Source organism: Aythya ferina (genome assembly GCF_964211825.1).
Source record: "Aythya ferina genome assembly, chromosome: 7".
NCBI classification, from domain to species: domain Eukaryota; kingdom Metazoa; phylum Chordata; class Aves; order Anseriformes; family Anatidae; genus Aythya; species Aythya ferina.
Genome location: NC_140302.1, coordinates 1,982,205 through 2,004,443, shown reverse-complemented (window position 1 = coordinate 2,004,443; position 22,239 = coordinate 1,982,205). Strand labels below are relative to the sequence as shown.

The window sequence follows — 22,239 nt, the reverse complement described above, 5'->3', positions numbered from 1 at the left end:
ATTGCTTATAAATAAAGGTAGACCATACTGGGCTAGGTTACTATTAAGCTGTGAGTCAACTTGTCACATCTGAGAGGAGATTTCTTTTGGTACTGGTTCTCTATCATTTCACTCACCTGCGGTTTTGAGGAAGTGCTGTTTAACGGTCTGTTGGCCAGGTAAGACACTTGCACGGCTCTCCAGCTATTCAGTATGATGGGTGCCTTTCCAATTCAGTCAGCCATAGGATATATGCTCACTAAAATTTACTGCTTTCTGCTCAGTCATGGGGAAGCCAGTTTTCCACAGCCAGCTGTTTGGCTGCCCCTGAGTGCGCAGGAACATGTTCTTGATAATTCTGTTTGTCTCCATACCCTAGCTGCATGCTCTGTTTAAGTTATTTTATCTTCACTTGGCTCCGTATGATCAAATATATACAGGATGTGGCCTTCATACACCAGAAGATAAAGGATTCATCAGAGCATGAAGAAATGTCCTAGCTACATCTTGTTAAAAAAGCATGTTTGTGTGCGCACGCACTGGTTATGTAACTGCCCTCAATGTGCAGCACAGCTACAAGCTGCCGTCCTGCGAGGCGTCGTTTAGCAAAGCATATCTGCCTATTTACAGTCTCACTTGAAGTAAAGTATTACATCGATTAGAGGAACAATTTGTGTAGAGGAAATCAGTGATGTAACTGTGACGCGAAGGTACTTAAGAGGCTATCAGAGCTTGCTGACAGAAATAAATGGCACTGACATCTTGTTCCCTTTGAATTAGACCTGCAAATGTATTTTTTAATTTATTTTTCATGAATTCTAATTGACCAATGAAGTTCTGAGGTATTAATCCCTATCACTAAGTATTAAGAAACAACGATAGCTAAGTTAAATTGCTAGGTTTTAGAGAGTAAAATTGATGATATTTAACTCCTATACAAAAACTGCTAACGGAGGCACAGTCAGGATGTCTCATTTGAACTTCAACCACAACTTGAACATTTGCCTCGATAATACAAAGGTCGTAGTCTCAGACCAGTAATTCATGTGTGGAAAAAAACAGCTTCCTTTTGCTTGCATGCTCCCAGAGAAACAAAGCTGTGTTACCCTTTAGCAAAGTGTGCATAGTTCATTCTGTGAGCAAAACTGATCATGGAGATCCTAAAAGACAGGTAGATGAATATTTGTTTTCACATTTTGTTTTGTTATTCTCTTCCACAGAATGATATCACACCGTTGCATGTTGCATCAAAGAGAGGAAATGCAAATATGGTCAAACTCCTACTTGATCGAGGAGCTAAAATCGATGCCAAAACAAGGGTAAGCTTCCGTATGCTGTAAGTGACTGTATGGAGTTCTTGCCTGGGACCTGTTAGCTGCTGTACAGCTTAAATCATTTGGCTTCCTGGCAGGCTACCAAAACTGTAATGCATTGCTTTTTTGTAAAAAGGATTTCAGTAGAATGCTAACAATTTACGTCTGTTAAAACTGTGTGTGAAATACCATGCATGGCAAAGCCCAGAACCAACTATTTTCCATGTTCTCAGAGCATTTAATTAGATGCTGCTATGAGCTAGTTGTGATTAGATGTGAATACACTAAAAGCCGAGAATTCAGTACGGATCTTTCAGAATTTGAATATTAAAAGAGGAACGTTCAGCTGCAGCGTGGTTGCCTTCCTTTTACCCACAGGGCAGTGTCACAGAGCACAGTACTGCTGCTGAGTCTCGCCTCCCTCTTGCAGGGCCGTGCAGCAGCTCAGCCTCTGCCTGACTCGGTGCTTAGCTGCTGCCTTGGATTTGGCACCAGATGGGCCAGGTGTAGTGATGGTGTCCAGCAGGCTGACACCTGACTCGAGTCACTGAGTGTCCTGGAAGATCGATGCAGATGGTTATATCTAATTGTTAAAATCCAATCTAATCAGTTTAGGAGTATTTTATTTACATACACAGTGGTCTAAAGAAAATGAAAGGTTCTGAAGTTTGGAGCTAAACCAAGAACAAGTGCTCTGGGCTGTCACAGCAGTCTTTGCAACGTGCTCCTCTGCGTGTGGGGAAATCTTTGGTTGTGACTCCAACTTTTGGACAATTTTCAATTCCTCGAAATATTAGCTTGTCACCTATCCATCTTCCATTTTTAGTTACACAGGTTTCTGTTCGGTTTTCTAGTGTTTCAGCAGTCTCTGAGCTATCACCTGGTGTTTGTTGAGGCATGTGTGTTTTTTTTTTTAATTTCTGTCAAATTCAGAAACTGGGTCAACTTACTTTCTCTTCACTTTGTCCATGCATTTTCCATTGGTTGCTTTTTTCCATTTTACCTAAGAAGTCATTCATTATTTCTTTGGAAAATGTGTGTTTTCTTCCTAATCGGGGGATATGGAAGAGATGGTTTGTCATGGATAACATGGGCGGTGGGTTCTTCTTGTGCTTGGCACTAGCAGAGGCACAGTATCTTGAGAGGATTTACAGAGCAGCTTGCATCAAGTCTTCAGTCCTATGCATAGTATGATGAAAAACCAGCATGCATAGAATTGGAGCCTTTACAGGATCCCAAACAGGCCTGTGTTCTTGTCAGGGCATAGTACCCCTTGTCTACAACATCTGTTTTTTCCTTTCATGTTACTTCCCTTTACTTTCTACCTTTGTGTTTCAAAATGACAGCGTATATAGCACTTGACCAGAATTAAACTTCTTTTCCCCATGCTGCAGGCTTTGTCTTGCCCCTGATTTTTTTTTTTTTTTGGTTTTGTTTTGTTAGCTTCTTAGAAGTACTTTGCTACCTCTCAGGGGTAAGATTGCCTCCTGGTTTGTTTTGCATGCAGGGATGTGGCTGTTGTTCTGAGCAGCCACCTCCTTTCTTCCTCTCTCTTTCTTCCTCCTTAAAAAAAAATGAAAATAAAAAATAAGCAGTTGTACTTGAGACATTTTTCAAACGCTTCCATCTTCAACCATTCAGTGACTCTGATTGATCTCTTCTGGACTAAAATACCAGCCTCCTACGTGGACACCGGGGCTGCCAGGCCGAGAGGGCAAGTTTCTCCTGTCACATCCTGGATTTGGCCCACCTTGTGTTGGGGTGGGCCACATTTTGGTTATGTGGCAGATGTGCATTTGGTCACAGCAGGGAGGAGGGGACCTGGCAAGGGAATCTTTGGGTCCTCTCTGCAGGAACTTGCATGGCCCACTGCAAGCAAAATGTTGGGACCAGGACTTTAAATAGCTTGAGTCCAGCTTGTTCTTTTCCCGTAGTTACAAAAACTTCTGATCTGTTTCATTTTTCTGTATCACAGACCCCAGGGTCAGATACTAGGATAATTCCTGTAACTAAAAATACAGGCTGCAACGGAAACAGGATCCAGGAAGAGGGCAGAAGCGTTAACAGCTCTGGAGTCTGGCAGAGCTTCCCAGTGAGGAAGGCAATGGATGAGTGTGCTTCAGGAAGGTTTTGTGGGTTTTAGTTTTTGTTGTTGTTTTTGTTCGGTTGTGGTTTTTTGGTTGTTTTGTTTTGTTTTGTTTTGTTTTGTTTTTACTTGTCTAACTTCCCCAGACAGTGCCTGTTTCTCCAAACACCCTTTCTCCCTATAAATCAGAAAGGATTTGCATAACTTCTGCTTGTGTGTCACTCATCATTGCACTTGTCTGACATTACTAGAGGCATCATTTTCTGCCAGTTAGTGACTAAGTGGAAGTTTAGCTCCCAGCGGCACTGACTCATCCTGGCAAGGGTTTACCAGTCCCTGGTCTGGGCAGTAAGTGGCTCTACCAAGGAGACTTGGAGAGGCAAGAGCATCGCTGGAGTAGATCAGAACGGATTTATGAATCAGTACAAGGAGGAAGAGAGGTCTCAGAATGATGTGGTGTTAAAAAGAATATTGTTTCAGGAGTGTCTGCCTGGCTGTCGTATTCAATACCAAAAATTAATTGCCATGAGCCATTATAACATATGTTCCTGTTAAAGCTTTCTTTTTATTCCTACCTGACCCAATGTTGTTTTCCAAGGCAGAACAATTGAGGTATGTCAACTTTGCAGACATTTCATTTTTCTTAAGTGCCATCTGTTTTTTTTTCAATGTCTTAAAATTAGAATGGCCTTAAAAAAAAACACAAGATGACAAAAGCTTCAGTCATGTCTTTTTGCAACAGTATGACCACTTCTAAAGGTACTGGAAGTCAAAGCAGCCAGTGCTGTGTTTTCTGATACTTGTGTCAAGTCACATCTATCAGAGGGATACCCAGTCTGAGCCCAGCCTGGTAGTGCTCTGCCAGGTAGGGGCACGTGCTGAATACACGCACAACTTGAAAAATAGATGTGATTTGCATGTGAAAATAAGTGAGGATTCTGTTAGCAGATTTTTAAATGCAGGTGAGACCTCTCCAGGAATGTTAAGCAAAGCAGAATTCTGTAGCTTTTTTTTCTGCCTTAAAATGTGTTGGACATCATGATACTATTCCGTATAAATGTTGATTATAGAACACAAAATAACTCCTTAAAGATGAATGACAAAGGTTTTGTCCCTACATGAAAGGAGAACAGTTTTTGTAAACTGCTTGTTTCTCTTACTCAGAGGCAGGAATTCCTAGCCCTTTGTTTCTCCTTCATCATGTAATTCACCTTTATGTGAGTATGCGGAAGATACTGTCTTATGTTGTTGACCAAACACTGACAAGACAAGGATTTGCTACTCTTGGATGGGACAGGTTTAGCTATTCAGCTGTCATTCTGTGATCTGTGCTCGCAATCCATTCTCTGAATGTAGTACTGTAAATGTTCTCCATGTAACATCAGTTTTTATTTTTCATGAATATATTTTATAGATAAAAACACATACAGTCTTTTCTGAGCGTTAAGTTAAGTTGGGGTAATCGTTTATTTTCCTTAGTCATCTCCATGAGCGTTTGTGTTTGCTTCTAGCAGATGGTCCTGGAAACTGCAGTGCTAAAGTACTGAACAAAAGGTTAACCTGAAGGGCTGAATCCTTATCCTGTTAAAATTATTGTAAAAGACATCTCAGGGCTCCAGATTTCTCTGTATTCCTTAGGATTAGGATTTGATGAGCACCATAAATATTTTCATGAACCTAAAAACTGCAGTTAATTCAGATAAGGTGTGAGCATATGAGGTTATCTCCAAAAATATCTATTTTGAGGCTCTGCCGTGTTTTTTTCTTCTTTTACTTCACACTTACATTGACTTGTTTATTTTTAACCAGCTGCTTATCTTCTGTCTGTCCTTTTTTTGCACATGTCTAGCAGCTGGGGGGTAGTACTGAACTCTTAAGTGTACTCCTCAATAACTAACCACGTGATGCCCTAGCTGTGTGCCACTTTAGTCTGCCCAGGGCAACTTTAATCACTCTGGTGTGTTTTTTTTTTTGTTGTTTTTTTTTTTTGTTTGTTTGTTTGTTTTAAATAACATTCAAGCAAAGACCTACTGATGCTTCACATAACATGTTTACTGAATGTTGCCCTAATTACTTTTTCTGTCTTCCAGAAAAGACTTTAAAAATAGTGTAATTAGAGAGCTTGATTAAATTAGCTTGATTTGCTTTGGCTGTCTAATACTGCATATGCCAAAGTGAATTTGTCTGAAGGCAGGCAGTGAGCACATTTTAGCTTGGATTAACAATAAGTCTTCATAATCCTCATTTTACTGATTTTGCAGCTAAATAACAGGCCAGTTCTCATATCTGCACAAGAACGTGTGGGATACGCTCTTTTAAGATGCCTCTGATCATACATAAGCTGCTCCACAAAAGCTACATACAGTAAGATATAAACTAATGACAAGAATAGCACTGACTTGTCAATGTAAGGGCACTTGGCATGTGTAGGCAGAGCAAACCTCCATTGTTCCCCTGCTGCACTGGGGTTTCTTTGCAATAGCGCCAGTGAAGCGAAGAATTTGGGAGTCTTAGGGCCTGGAGGCACCACGTGATGCAGAGCCCTGCTAGGCTGAAGCACCTGCTCGGAGGCTCACGAAGCAGCTATGGGGATGATAAACCCTGCAGGCAGCAGTAGTTGCCCCCCTGGGGGAAGGATGCCTTCTGCCTCTGACTCAGGGGATTTGGCTCGAAGTCTGCCAAGCTCTTGCTGAGCACTGGCCTCACAGCAAACGTTTTACTGGGTGCTTGCGCTTCATTTCAGCGCTTACACACTGGGTTAAAGCTGCTGCTCACTGGTGCGAGAGCTGTGGTGCTGGATTTATGGTGACAGCCCAGTAGATCCTGTCATGCAGGGGAGCTCCTGGGTGGGCATTAATGGGGAAGGGGCCCTGAGAGGCACAGGGAGGCAGGTCCGTGCCAAACCACGTTGCTCAGGGGTCCTTACAGCCACATGTAGGGGCAGGGAAACAGTAGCTGGGAGGCCCAGTGATCTGCACCAGCATCTGCTAAACTCAAGCCATTTTTGACCCCCATGCAAGTCTCAACAGGAACCAGAGATTCTGCTTGTATTGCATTTATTTGGGGGATGGGGATCTTTGAAATAAAAGCTAAAGAAAGAGCCGCGGCCCCAGAGACAGTTTGTTCAATGTTTATGGGAAGCCTGTGTCTAAGCAGAATTCTTCCTATTGTCCTCCTGGCTTTTGCTGGAGCTGCTCTCTGGAGGGCTAGATAATACAGATGATATGATTTGTTATGTCAGCACATACTTAGAGAGTCCTTAATCTGCAGATTATTGTCATAATCGTTTGTAATGGTTTTTCTGAGCTATTGCAGACTATCATATTAAGGCAAGTTTGTTTCCGAATCCACGTGATAGATTTTATGCTTCACATGGTATAGTTTATATCAACAGAAAATAAGCAACAAGAAAATCTCCTGACATAATCAGTAGAGTCTTGCTGAGTTCAAAGCATTCTCTTCTAATCTCAGATTCTTTTCTTTTTTTAAACAAAATTGTACCACTTTCTTATCTGTTTGTTTGCCTCTTCGTTTCTTTGCTTGCTTTTAGGGCCATATAGCAATTGACCATGCCAGGTGAATAGAGGGTTCCTTTTTAAATTCCAAAAAACACCTTTGCAGCCAAGTGAGCTGTCCTGAAGTGTATTTGCTTTTTATGGTGGAAGTCCTGACATTCTCATAAAAATAGCTTTGGATGTGCTGTCCCAACAAGAACCTACAATGCGTTGTAATGTTCTGTCATGCCCTGTGATGCACCTGCTAGTGGTGACTGCTGCATGGACCAGAACGAGCTCTAGCTGGCCAACCATGATGTCCTGCCACCTCCTGGGCCCCAGGAACCTTGCCAGCCACAGGAAGGAACCGGAGGGATGGCACCATGAGAGGGCTGGGGCTAGGTGCCCTGGGGAGCACCGAGGTAGCTCTGAGGGGTCTGTTCCAGCCTGTGAAGATGAGCAAACATGTTTCATTCTCTGTAAGCTTGGTGTATACTACCCCTGGCACGTTTTTTTGAATGAGTTGTGGGGGGTCATAAAGTGTGAAACACATAAGAACACGGTGAGTCAAACTGTGCTTGTCTTGTGTGAACAAATGGCTCCCTCAGTCCTAATCAAGATAAGTCTGAACCAAGAATCTTCCCTTCCCCTACATCAGAATCCTATGCCTTCATTTAAATGGGAAAGCATGCACAGTGAGGGCCACATAATATTTAAATGAGAATAGCAAGAAAAATAAATCACAACAATTACAGGCTGCTGTGTTTCAAAGGTTATTAGGAGGGGGCAATGAAGAAGCAGAAGAGCTTGAGGCTCAGAATCAGTACTTCCATCTCCCCAGCTAGCTGCACTTCACGAGTCTTAAACTGATAATCTACCAGAGAGTAATGGATTAGGAAGTATCAAGGAAGAATATTGCATTTATGCATGGCAAAAATGGGTCTAAGGAGGTGAACTGGGACTACTTGCTACCATACTGAGAGGGTGCACGTCTTCATGAATTAGCAGGCACTGGATGTGTGAAAAGAAATTTTAAATAATCCTTTTTATAAAAATGTTGGAATATACATTAGACAACACAAAATACTTTTAAAGAGTGCTGAGAGGCACTGGAAAGGGCCCCATTCCTTTATGGCCTGTGTTCAGAAAATTAATATTTATCTTGGTGCTTTATTCATTTCAGTCTTTGTTTTAAGGGCTTCTCCTCTGACATTTTTGATGAAAATGCAATGTAGTTCCTGTGTAACAGTAGCTCCCGTGTGTTTGTTTTGCTTCTAACAAAAGAAGTGCTTGTTGTTACTAATTCCAAAACCACAAATTTTTCTTCCTATTTTTTTCAAAGCCACGACTTTGCTATTTGCAACAATCCATTATGTCATATAGTGTTTGAAGAAATCCATGTGACTTTACTCACAGTTGCTGAAGATGTGTGCTATCTTTCATCATAGCACTCACGTAAAACAGGACACAGGAGTATTGTAAACAGGGTAGAAATCAAAGAATAAATTAATTTGAAGTAACTTGGTAAAAAACTATAATAAGCATTGAGAGTAGATTGTGACTAGACCCTATTCAGCTGGAATTCACATGATTATGGTCTGCAGTACAAGAAACAGGAGTTAATCCAGCGTACTTTTGCCACCTGGGGTAAAGATGGTTTACTCATCTGCTGTACACCTGTCAAAATCAATGTAATAAAATCAAACTAAATAAGAAAGATTTTTTTTCCCTCTGATATCAGTATCATCCGTTCACTTTGATTCATACTGACAAATGAAAGACCCAATTTTCTTAAAGTCATGCAGGCAAAACGTACCTGATGTACAATCTCATCTTTTTCTTGTATGTGCATTTGCCGCTTCAATGCATGTAAAGTGAGGGCCTGGAAGCAGCCCATTGCTTGAGCACCGATGTGATACGACTATTTACCTGTTTATAAAATTGGAGCCAAAATATACTTTGTCTATTTGTATAAACAGGTTTAGCTGTTCAGATATGCAAGATCAGCATCCTGCAGGAATTAATTACTTTCTTTAGACGTCATCAGTTTTTATAACAGTGCAAAAAGTCTTCCTGTGCCTAAAACTAATATTTTATAATGTTTGTGTCCCACAGGATGGGTTGACTCCCCTCCACTGTGGAGCAAGAAGTGGCCATGAACAAGTTGTAGAAATGCTGCTGGATCGTGGTGCCCCTATTCTTTCCAAAACCAAGGTAACTGATACTGTTCTCTTCTCTGCTAAGATAATCCTTGTACTTTTTTCAAAAAATGTAATTCTGCATGTTTTTGATATTTAAGGACTTGACAATAACTTTCCTCTTTCATAACTATTTAAAGTAACTGTGTGGGAGGTCTCCAAAGTGGATGCCGTATGTAGTGCTTGTCTGCATATCTAAAATATGTTAAATCAAGATACACAAGAAAAGGCTTCTCTGCCAACCAAAAAGGCATGTATGGTAACACTATGGCTCAGAATTTCAGCAGCTAGAAAATCTCTATGCCCTGAATAAACACACGATGATTACAATATATCTTCAGCTTGCACCAAATTACCCTAGAGGTAGAGTAGAGATAAGAGATAAAAATAGAGTAATGTCTCTTTGCAGGAGACAGCTCGTATTTCCTTAGGAGTTAGACTGATTACCAGTTTCTCCACTTCGTATCTCTCTGCACTTTATCACACAAACTTTTACATGGGAATTGCAAATCACCTGCACTAGGGTGTGCAGATTGCCTCCGAGCCAAGGGCTGGCATTAAAGCACATTCTTCCCAGAACTCTTCTGGTGGTGGTCTGTGTTGCACAGGTATTGCTGGCTTTAAATCTCAGTGCAGCAGCCTTGCTGGTAGCACAACGCAATCCGTGACTTCCCATCCAGGTCTGACAGCTGGATTGTGCGGTTTGTTGAGGTTCTTTCCCAAAATACTTTCTATCACATTTTTCCTCTCAGGCTGTAAGCAATGTATATTTCAACAACATGTCTTGTTTCCTTCTGTTATTTTTTATTTTTTTTTTCCTATTCTGTAATCATGTCATATTCTGTCTCAGTGCCCTTCTATATTCTGCTTTTCTCCTCCCTCTTCTTTCTTTCTTTTTTTCCCCTCACTGGAATATATTTAGCATGTGTTTGGGGAGGTTGACACCAGCTTTCCTCTGCTCAGTGAGTCACTAGCAAGTGCTGTCATGGGTAATCTGACAGACAGGACCCACCCATCCTCCGCATGCGGAGTTTCCTTGGGCTCCCAGAGCCCTGACTTGCAATCTCCACAAGCAGAGGGAGACAGCAAGGGGCTGTCCAGGAGCACCCTGGGCCACATCTCCATGCCACTACCATGCTCAGAGCCTACAGCTCGTACTCGAGGCAGTCAGGCTCTTCCACGATTTCTGGTAGATCAATTAGTTACTTCAAGAAGAAAACATAAAGCCCATTGCTTTAGTTTTCACCTTCTTAAATGAGGCCCTCTCCTAAGGAACTGTGTTTCTTCACTATGCAGATTTTGTGCTGACAGGTGTTATTCGGAAGCTTAACCTGCCCTTCAGGGCCTGTGGGTTTTGAATTTGTTCCTCATCCTGGGGAGTTTCATGCAGCTTGGCCCAGAGTTCACCAGCCAAAATTAGACAGATGAGAACATAGGATGATGGGTTGGAAATAGCGTAAGGCTGGAAGGTGCACTTTGGGTCTTGACCTGCAGAAGCTTGTGTGAACATCTACAGCAAAATGGGAGCTCCTCCTTGGAGAAGGGAAAAATATGTATTAAAAAGTGAACAGAAGGAAGTGTGGAACTTCCCGAGTTTGATATGTTAATTCTGCTGTTTTCAGAAGGTATGCTAAGAAGTAGAGGTACCTCTGAATGACGTTAATGAAGTTCTTGTATCAGTTTCTGTCTTTTTTTTTATTACTGTTTTTGTCAGCTTATTTGGTTCTTTTTATTTTACTTCAGAGTTAATGACTTTCCTTGATTAAAATCCATAGACACGGCTATCAAATAAGCTATGTATCAGTGATGATTTTGCCTTTGCCAAGTCAGGTATTTGATGCTCTTCTTAATCTCTGTGGTCATGTTCTAATTTTTATTTAAGGTATTATATGGCCCTCAATCTCTTTGAATCCTTTTAAACTTCACCTTTTAATATTTTACTGGCAATCTGCATAAAAACAGTAAAAAACTAATTATATAGTAGCTCCATCTCATAGTACCAAATCACTTCTCACAAACATGGGTGGATTGTCTCATGACATGGATATGGTACAGGAGAATGTTGTACGTAATATTTTTATTTGATTACTGGGAAGTCAAAGACATTCAAATTTTACCTGGTTGTTTAAGATTGAGGTGTATCTTTATCTGCAACAGAATTAAGAGCAAGCCTGTTTTGGAACAGAATGATGTATAAACTTTCATGATATTTTGCTGTCACATAAAAAGCATTATCAGTTCATAAACTGTTACTAGGAGGGCTTGGTGACTGTGGGAAATGAATGATTTATTTTAATTCCGCTATTTAACCAGAAGACAGGGAAAATATTTAAAATGCAATGCTTGTATCAAGCTTCCACATATATAATTACTGTAGTAGCCTTTGGGAATGGGAGAGAGGCTTACCCAGGCCAACATAAATCACAAGTGAGATGCTCATGAGATAATTGTACTTGAAAGATAAAGCCGCGTCCAAGAATCTCCGCTATTCAGCCCTGAATATAAACTGCTTTCAAATTATGACAGTATTAGCCTGTTGTTTGTTTGTTTTTTTTTTTATTGTCCTTCTTCCATTTCACTTTTTAAAATTATTTCACTCTTTGTATTTCCACCTTATTTTTGAGTGTGTTTTATGCTGTTATCCTGGTGTGGGGGAGAGGAAAGAAATCATCTGTTTCAGGTAGCCTGAGATCTCAACTGGTTTTACAATGCCAGTTTGCCTTTGCTAACTGTGGTCACATGAGGGCACTGCATCTGAGAGCAAGAGTTTGTGTTTCTTCATGATGGCAAACAGTGTACTGTCAGTCACTTAGAGTTTATATATTATTATGTGTTACCGGAGTAGCTCCTGAATTTGAATTTAATTTTGGCATCGGAAGGACTATGTAAAAAAGCATACAAATGGCAAAAAGTGTGTCGAGGTTTATCTAAGTAAGGTACCTCTGGTAACAAGAACTCTTGATTCAGGCAATATTTTTTAATCTTTGGTCACGAAACAGAATCAGTCCTTTGAAGTTCTCGTAATTATTTCTCTTTGTGTTTGACCCGTTCTTACTCTGCAAAGGTAATATATGCAGCAGCTTGTTCATTAACTGCTGTAAGCAGTGCAAGCAACAAGTCTTGATAGAGATTTAGAAACATGAATCTTTCAGGTATTTCCCTGGCAAAATAGAGCCTTACCACTGCTTTCTGGTAGGTCACAACATGGTTGTCTCATTCAGAAACTATTTTTGTCCAGTTACATATGAAGATTCTGCTTTTGTAAAAATGTTAGCAGGGAAGAATGGTCTCCACAGGTGTGTAATGTGATGTAAGGCATGTGTACAACCCAAATTCAGGAAAGCACTAGTGGAGGGAGCAGGGAAGGTTATAGTGATTGCTGAGTGATGCTCTGGCCTGCTTTCTGAGGCCTGGCACATGCAGGCTCTATTACAGTGGTGAGTTTAATGCAGCTTTTAAAAACAGCAGATTTCCTGGTTAGGGTATTAAAAGTCACAAAGTGCTGTTCTTCACATAACTCATTTAACTCTGCCAACTTATCTGAGCTATGCTAGCTGAAGTAAGCTATGCTTAGAACACTGCTGTTATGGCTGTTTTTTAAGGTAGAGCTGTCTATAAACTCTGACAACTCTATTATTCCATGTGGCTTTTGCCAGAGTAAGAACTTTCATTGTTGCACTGAACACATTTAGTTCATTTTGGGTGTTCTGTAGGCTTGTAAAACAAGACATGCTGTAAGGGGAGAGTTTAATTTCTCTGAGCATCCTGTAACCCACCAGTGTTGGGTCTTTTCGTTTGCAGAACGGTTTGTCTCCGCTGCACATGGCAACGCAAGGAGATCATCTAAACTGTGTTCAGCTCCTGATCCAGCACAACGTGCCTGTAGATGATGTCACTAATGACTATCTGACTGCGCTGCATGTTGCTGCCCACTGTGGCCACTACAAAGTAGCCAAGGTTCTCTTGGACAAGAAAGCTAATCCTAATGCCAAAGCACTGGTGAGTACGCAGTGGGTTACTATTTGCAGTTTAACATTCTTCCAAAGTTGCCGTGAGATTGATTTGAGAGTTTTCTGCCTGCTAACGGTTGACGCTGATGGTATGTCATGTTTACTGCAGCTCAGGAGATGATACTTGAGGTTCAAAGCTTTGGTAAGGTGTTTCGTGAAATCTGAGCAGACCCCTACTTACAAATGATCGATGGATTTATGTATTTCTAGTCTAACTAGAGCACATTTGCCTCCTGGTAGCTTGTTACGATTCTGGATATATGAAGCAGCTGCAGATTAACTGCTGTAGTTTTTAGTGCAGAGAGAATTCTTACTTTTAAATGTTTGTAAATAAAAAATAATTACCTTAAACCTTAAAATTAAGAGAATTTTTAATAGCCCTCAAAGATGTGAAATGGTAAAAAGTAAGAAGGAGTTGCGTAGGGATTATCTGTGGTATATTGTAATTATATCAATGGAGCCACATGCCCTTTTACTTCAAAACCAACTTCAACAATAAAACCTGTTAGTGTAATGAAACTGCATACAAACTGAATTCATTTTGTTCTAAATTTTACTTGCAATCCACTGTCTTTAAAAAATGTTGGGCTTATTTGATGGGTCTTCACTAGCTGTTCCAAACAGTCTGAAATGAATTGGGGTGATGAGTTTCACAGCTACTAACTCATTCAGTACCTGCAATGTTACTTGAGCTTCTGAAACCCTCAAAAGCTGGGTGGGATTGATTCTGTTTTGAAAATAGCACAGGCTCCAAAGATTGCTTCTCACAATCCCTTTGTTTTCTGTGTCAGATGAGGTGTCTTTGGTCAAGGTATTACAGGTTTTGTTCTCTACAGCTGGCAAGTGAGGAGCCTTGTGGGCCTGTAATATTTGTTCTGGCCTTGTGTTATAATCAAAGAGTTAACAATTTTAGCTTTTCAGAGTTGCCAGCAGCAGCCTATGGTTGGTCGTGTAACCTAGCCACAAATTTCCATTTCCTCTAAATCATTTAGGGTGTCCTGTTATTCTGTCTGATCCCCACTCAGGAAGATTAAGCAGAAGGTAGCCTGAGTGCAGTACCTGGAATTTAGGCTCACCCTTCCCTGAAACACATCTGAGCTTACCCTGGATGTTGTCCACTGTTAAGGAGCAGAGTTGAGAGCTGCTCACATTTAACTGGAACAGACAATTGCACTGACCTGATGTTAAAAAACCACATGATATTATTTATCATCTGTCAAGTAACAAAGCTATCATTGGGGAGATCTGAGACATTTTCAGAAGTACTTTGTGAAGGCTTTTTTGATGAGTGTATAGAGTGGCATCAGCATTCAGTGGCTGGTGTCGTGGTGGCAGTCTTGGATGCTGTGAATAGCCTATTTTCTTGTGTTGCTTGTTTTTGGTCTATCATCTCATGCTAAATAAGATGGTTGAAAATGTTCACGTGGCTGCACAAGCAATATTTTTTAATGGAGAAGGCAAAATAGCAAAGTGGCAAGTAATGAAAGAAAAAATAGTAGTAAGATCAGTTTAGAAAAGGATCCAAATGTCAGAGCTTGTAAATGTAAAGTGCTCTTTTTCACCACCAGTTCTGAAAAGTCAAAAAAAAAAAAAAAAAAAAAAGTGAACACTTAATAAATTTAAGCTAAAATGAAATTTTTGATAGCTTTAGGTGAAAAGACATTTTTTAGAAATATTTTTTAATATGAGTGGACAATGTATTTCATAATAAAAATGGTTGTATAAGGCGCCTTTTTCTTCTTCTTCATTTTTTTCTGTTTTACACAAACAGTTTGAAGCCAAAACAAATCTGGGAGGTGTTTTGTTATCACAAAGGAATGTTTTGTATGAATTCCATAACCAATTCTACTTTTTAATGACATATGCAGTATCAAAAAGTATGTTCTTTCTCATTTACAGAATGGTTTTACACCTCTGCACATTGCCTGCAAGAAGAACAGAATAAAAGTAATGGAACTTCTTTTGAAGCATGGTGCATCAATCCAAGCTGTGACCGAGGTAAAAAGTGGTCCTTTCACATTTATCTTAGGTTTTCTTATATTGATTAATATTAGAATATATCTGAAAGAGCACGTGCCATTCAAGCCAACAATGATTTTCAGCTAGATATTCACAAATAATAAAACTGAATAAAGGCAGTTGCACTAATGGATTACAACACCCAAACAATTAATATGTTTTGGGAATACGGTGGCGATAACGAGTGAAACATCAGAGGCAAAATTTTCTACATGCTCATTTCTGCTTATTTCTGTCTGTAATTAAATGCACAGAAAATGAAATTCACCGTGTTAAGGAGATAAAGGTGAAGACACTGCTTCATTTCTTCATGTGCTTCTAGTTCTAATTCTAAAGGTGATTTAATTCACAGACCTTGTTTGGCTTTCCACACAGAAGTGATACTCAATCACTATCACAGGTCATCACAAATCTGCTAGACAGCAATCGATATGCTGTTATTTCAGTTAGCATGAGATGGTCAATAACCCAGTTATTGACACAATTCAGACCTAGGAACCTGTGGCAAAATTTGGGTTCTTTTTATATGTATGTTAAGCTAAGTTAGGAGCAAAGGTCACGTAGATGAATATGTGACCACTGTGGAAGAAGGCAAATTAGAAAATGATAAACAAGGTATAAATGGAAGCAGCTCATTTTCCCCAAAATGGAGTTTCATTTGATCCATGGGGTTTTGTTCTAATTATTCAGTACCAAATCACACAGTTCTCTTCCTGGCTTTTCTGAGAGAACTGAGCCTTGCTACAGCTCTCATAGCTCCAGACGAGTTTTTTTTAAATCCACAGGGCTTGTAGCTGCAGTTTGCAGAAGTCATGTTAGCAGATGAGTGAAAGGCACAAAGAGAACCTTAATAGAAGAGGAGTTACATCTGTCCGCTGTATTCATCAGTCCCCCTAGATGTAGAAAAGCTATCTGTTCAATTTTATCCCTTTTAAATACATAGAATTACTGAAGAATAACAGCAACACATAACTACATTTTTTGTGTGAATAAACCAGGTTAACCATCTGATCAATACGCTCTGAATTAGTTTTCCAAGCAAACTTTCCAAAAGCAAGAGGTCTTCCTTTATTTCCTGCCGCTACCTCACCACATGATCTCATACCACATTTGACTGAATTTGTTGAGATTCATCGTGGTACTTTACTGCAGGGCCCTGCCTCTGTCTTCCTGCCTCTTTTCACTGGCTGGCTGTAGCGCAACAAACTTTCAAGGCAGAATTCAGAGCTGTGGTACTCAGCATCTGTACCTTGCCAAATATATTGCACATAGCCATTGATGCACATGAGCTGTGCACTAAAGATAATGCTTTTTATCTTCTTCTGTGGTAAATTCTGTTTTCCAGGTAGATGCCATACTTCCGTTCATACATTCATTTTTAGCTGCAGGCTCGAAACCCTGCAGTATGAGTTAGTGTTTGTGGTCAAATATGACACGTGTTCTATTTTCTACAGTCTTATTTTAAAAGTATTTACTAAATTAGTGAAAGAGGAAAAAGAAATAACATACTCAACCAGTTATTCTGCCTTTCTGCTCATGTTTGCTGTTCTGCATGAGAAAAGAACAAAAGCCTGTTTTCCTCACGTCTACCCTTCTGGGACTTGTCTACATTAATGGGGAAGTTGCCTAATCAGGGTATTTCCAGAAATCCACTGAGTTTTCTCCTTCTCCTGGTAGCAAAACTCCCTTTTGCAGCCTCTGGCTGACTTGCTGCAGCTGTGCGGGAGCATCTGTGAAGAGGCTTTAGGGTAATTCTATCTAGAGAAATATTAACTATTGATTGGATTTCTGAGGCAAAATCCTTGAGGTCATGCCCTGCTAAATGACTGCTCTTTTCTTCTCTCCTTCTCCCTATTCCTCTGTCTCTCCAGTTGGCCCTTTTTACCCTGTAGAAGGGCACTGGTACGGATTTACAGTGGTGATGGTGCTGCAAGGTGCTAAAGGAAGGGGGAATTCTCTTCTCTACATGTTGTTTTTGCCTCTCTGGCTGGATGCCATGGTTTTGAATGCAATTTCTCTTGAAGAAACAGTAGGGGTGGAGCTCACCACTGAGATCAATAGGCCTTTTTGTTCACCCAAAAGCAACTGGATTTGGTAGGGACAACAGACACTGAGTCTTTTTTGCATTAGCTGTATGTTACAGGAAGTCTTCCCTTTGTGCTGAATTCCTGTAGAGTTCTTTCTGTTCGCTTATGAATCATACTTACAGGTATTTCAAAATCTGCCCTTTAAGGATGTGCGTATGTTTTCAGGTCAAGATCTTCTCTGAAGAGCAAGTGCTTGGGCTTATCGATTTCAGAGTAACTTGTTTTTTCCCCACATCAATCTTGTAAAAGAGTGCGGAAATAAATATTTATGTCAGATGTTGGTTTGGTTTTCAGTCGGGCCTAACTCCGATCCATGTTGCTGCCTTCATGGGACATGTAAATATTGTATCGCAGCTAATGCATCATGGAGCATCACCCAACACTACCAACGTGGTGAGTAACAGGTTGCTTTTCAGCGTGGCAGAACTGCAAATGCATTAGAGTATCTGTGAGCAGTGCGGTTGCAAAGTGCCTAAGTCTGATGTTGGCTGTCCACCTCCTTTGCATTGTGGCTCCTGCTTGAGTCATGGGAGAAGGCAGCCTCTGGCTCCGGCCTGGGAGGTGCTTGACAGGTTGAGGACACCTCACAAGAGGCTGACCTTAAGCAGGCTCTATTTTCATGATTTTCTGAAGTAAAGAATGAGAATGTGCTGTAGCTTACCTAGTGTGATTTCTGCGATGTGTACTTGACTGTTGAGCACTGTTCTCCCAGGACCCCGGGGGCTTACCATTTAAGGGAAGTTCTGCTGTTAGCAACAGATTGCAGCAGATTGTTGGGACATATTGCCTGTGTCCATACAGCCATACAAGGGTGCCTTTCTACTGGATGTGTGCTGTGTGCCCAAGGGCTCCCAGGGCATGTGTAAGAACTGAAGTCATTGTTAGATGGTACTTGAAAGTTGAGAAATGGGAGAAAAGTCAAAGCTTGTTAATTGGTTTTAGCACTTGGGCCTCAAAAAACTTTTTGGTGCACTTAGAGAGCCCTTTGTTAAAGTCTTCATCTGCTAAGTGTATAAATTAAATAAATTTATGATGCCATTTTTTTAAACTAGCTATTTGTTCCTAAAGACACACTGACGTCCAAAAATCTAGAAAGCTGTTTCCTTTGTGAATTAATTCTGGTTTCCTTGGATTTTCCTTTCACTAAGTCATTGAAACTTTAATGTAATTAGTAGTGATTTTTTCCCCACGATCTTTCATTTCAGTGCTTCTCAGATAACAAATGATCCTAGGGACATAGGGCATAGCAGGAGAAAATCTAGGAAAAATGTTTCTAAACATACAAAATTTGAAAAAAAGAAAAAGCTTGACCAAATTAGGCTGTATTTAAATGGTCATAAGTTTTAACACTGTTAATAACGTGGAAGTAAGTACAAAAATTGCACTCTCTTTAAAGCAAAAGGCCTAGGCGTACAGGCACTGTTGTTTTGAGAACGTGAAATTGCTTTGTAGCATACAGCTCAGAGGTCAACTATTGATTTTATCCCCCATCTTGCTCACAGGAAAACTTGTATAAAATATTCTAGTGGTGATTATTCTGAATTGGATCTCCTGTGTATTAGTGTTCATGAAACATGTTGCATTTGTTTTTCCTGCATTTTCTTTCTGCTGATATTTTGTTTTTGCTGCTGTTTTCTAGAGAGGAGAAACAGCGCTGCACATGGCTGCCAGAGCTGGCCAAACAGAGGTTGTTCGATACCTAGTACAGAATGGAGCTCAGGTGGAGGCTAAAGCTAAGGTAAGGCAATGATCCAGGTATACTAACCCCAGGTTATTTATAGTTTACAAAGCAGGGAAATGCATTCATCTGACATGTTCTTTGGGAAGAGAAAGACATGTGAAGCCAAGGGCCTCAGCATAATGATCACTGATGTTTTATCACGTACTTTGTTACTGTAGTCATGAGTGAGCTTGAATGTAAGAAGGAAGGGAGGAGATGTCAAATTGATACCATGTCTCCTTTTTCACCAACTTTTAATATAGAATATTCTGGCTTGGAGATTTGTTTTGGAGTAGGAGGCAGGACAAGGCGGGAGGAATGCCTTAGATCTGTTTTCATTTTTGTAAAACTGTAAACCCTATTCTGCTGGTGTCTGCTGTATGCATTCAGAAATGGTTATGCTTCTAAAGAACACTTCTTAAAGAGCCCACCAAAGAGGTGGCAGCTCAGAAACTCCTTAGAAAACAGGTATGGGAGCTTTGGGGAGAGGATACAAAGGAAGAGCTGGAGGGGACTGTCTTAGGTAAGCTGGAAATGCAGCGATATCAAAGGAGAAGAGCAAGTTACCTGTAAGAATTGCTCAGTAGCAGATGAAGATTAAGGAGAGCAAGTTGAGTAGTGGGTGGATGAACATGGTAAGCTGTTTCAGTTGAAAGATCACCGCCGAGGATGGACGGGAAATGTATTAATTTAAAGTATTTCTCTGCATCTCAAAGAGTGGAATAAAAAGGAGGATATTTTGATGGTTCGAGATAGGAAGGAAAGAATTTGGAAGACACTGGAAGAACGAATTGTTACTGCAAGGTGGCTGAAACAGTGATGGGCATATTCAAGAGAAAAGCAAAATTGCCTGTGTCAATACAACCAGTAACTTGACCTGGCTGTAAGATGGGTTGGTCTGTCTATGGGAAAAGCAGACCTTTAAAGAAGGTGTGGGCACAAAGTCAGGGCAAGTTTGGAAGGCACAGAAAGGGAATGTGGTATGGGGCTGGAAAAAAAGGAGCAGAAACAACAGAAACAGTTGCAACTGAGGAGGGTAATGGAGGAAGAAAAAGAAAAGGTCAGGAGCCAGTGAACAATCATAGAAAATTATAGATATTTTAGAAATTATAGAGTTCCAGGAAACACAAATGGAAAGGCAATTAGGACTGCCACATATTGTGTCCATTTTTAAGTCAAACCAGGAAAACTTATTTTTTCAAATAGTGGTTAAATGCATACAACTTCCAATAAATCTGTTGGCTCTGTGAAATTGTGTGTGAATTGGCTCACAAATAAAGTTGCTAGTTAGAACATTACTTATGAGGAACTCTTGACTAAATATTTATAGCAGACGTATTTCGTATCAGGAAGCAGTCTGACAGCAGCATGGGGTCTGTACATCTACAAAAAAAGTGACCAGCCTCGAAGGTGACCAGCTCGTACTCAGAAGCACTGTCATGCAAATAGTCTCTAAATAATTTCACACAATGAATTAATCTGTGCAAACTGCCATTGCCTGTGATCAATTTGTTGCCATAAACAACAACTAACTACAAGGAATAGATTATACACCAGTGCTAACAGTGGTGAGGAATTTGTGGGAAACAGGTGTAAACTGGAAATGTTCACCAGCTGTAGGAGAATTTCCCTGAGTGAAGCAGCATTCACATCCTGACACTCTGTCGATCTAAATCCCAAGGATGTAAAATCAGTGTTTTGTAGGGTGGACATGAGCAGAAGTTTCTCTGTCAAAGAACACTCCAGAACCTGTCTGTGGCAGGACATGGGGTTGCACTGCTCAAAAAGTAGGGGGAAAAATGGGTAGAGAAAGCTGTTTGAATAGACTTATGAGGAAAGGGAAAATGATAAAGTCATGGATTTCATTGGCCATGCTGCTGTGATAGTGTGCTTACTCCAAGGTTGTACAACTAGATGAAGGAGGACAAAAATACAGAACCAAATAATGAATAAGGAAGAAATGATCAATTAGACACTCCAAATACGCTCACAAACTACAGCAGTATTTTAACTGGGGAAAAAAAAAAAAAAAAAGCAAACTCATAGCAGCACAACCCCTGCACATAGAACCATTTGGGTTACTGTGTTTGGAATAAGTGGTCAGAAAGACAGGGAAATTAAGCATCACATTTTTTTGCTGTTGTTTTCTTCCTAGTCTTTTTTTAAATAGTCAAATTTAGTAATAAATCCTAATCTTTAAAACATTGTGTAGAGGTTAACTTTTCAAATTTACCTGCAGTTACTGCTACTGTAAAGTTATCTGTAAAATATCAGCGATAAAACAAAATTCACAAAATATAGTACTTAATACAAGTTAATAGGTAGTAACATGCTAAGCACCTCAGCTCATTTCGGACAACTAATAGGGTTGATAAATGTTGTTGGGATCGTAAAAGAGATCAAGATGTGAGGAAAGGAGCTATATATTCTCTGCATTTTGAGGAATTTCAGTATTAAACTCGATGTGCCTCAGTGGCAAAGTAAAGCAAGGCAAGTCCAGATCAAGAAAGTTGATCAGTTTATTTACTGTTAAGGATTATGCATCTGTCTGGAATATTTTGTGATACATCAACAAAGCATAAATGTATCTTTATTTTAAGACAAAGAGAAAGCCAGGGTTTGATTCTTATCAGGTACAACCTGAAGTAGAATCAATGTTCATCTGCAATTTCAAAAAGCAATGAATCTGAGCATTTTCTGTCAAAGTATGGGTTCAGTTTTCTTATGTAGAATTGTGCTGTTTCCTTTATCTTTAGGATGACCAAACACCACTGCACATTTCTGCTCGACTGGGAAAAGCAGATATAGTGCAGCAGCTGCTACAGCAAGGAGCATCTCCAAATGCGGCTACAACGTCTGGCTATACGCCCCTGCATCTTTCTGCTCGAGAAGGGCATGAAGATGTAGCTTCTGTTCTTTTGGATCACGGTGCATCTTTGGCTATCATTACCAAGGTAAGGGAGTTGCAAAGTGATAGCTTCAGTAGTAAAATGCATTTGTAAGAAGTGCTTCTTTTGAGTTAAATATGACTAGCATCATAAACATATACAGTGATCTATATACATGAGCTGCATGTTGTTAAAAGAGTACAAAGCTTCACACTCTTACCTCACAGTCTGATGTATAACACATCCTAGTGGACAGCCATGCATTTGCTTGGAATGAAAGGAATGCAGGGCAGAAATTCCTGTTAGGATTTGATAAGCTGTTGCTCAGCATTGTCCTTGGGTCTTTGATGGTGTGAAGAAAGGAACTGGCTCTTCCCTTTTTACAGTCATTTTAATGCAGATAGGGCTTTTCCTTGCAAAAGAGAGCCTCTAGACCTGCCAGGGC

At 40.2% G+C, this 22,239-nt stretch overlaps 1 protein-coding gene across 10 annotated transcripts in view; it reads left to right on the top strand.

Annotated features, from left to right (window-relative positions):
- Positions 1–22,239, top strand: part of ANK3 (ankyrin 3) — a 351,417-nt gene that overhangs the window by 229,232 nt on the left and 99,946 nt on the right. For all 10 annotated transcript variants that reach the window (XM_084526169.1, XM_084526174.1, XM_084526175.1 and 7 more), the window contains 7 exons: positions 1,200–1,298; positions 8,988–9,086; positions 12,872–13,069; positions 14,980–15,078; positions 17,481–17,579; positions 18,826–18,924; positions 21,663–21,860. In XM_084526169.1, the coding sequence (XP_084382295.1) occupies positions 1,200–1,298; positions 8,988–9,086; positions 12,872–13,069; positions 14,980–15,078; positions 17,481–17,579; positions 18,826–18,924; positions 21,663–21,860 (891 nt within the window). The remainder of the gene's footprint in view (positions 1–1,199; positions 1,299–8,987; positions 9,087–12,871; positions 13,070–14,979; positions 15,079–17,480; positions 17,580–18,825; positions 18,925–21,662; positions 21,861–22,239) is intronic.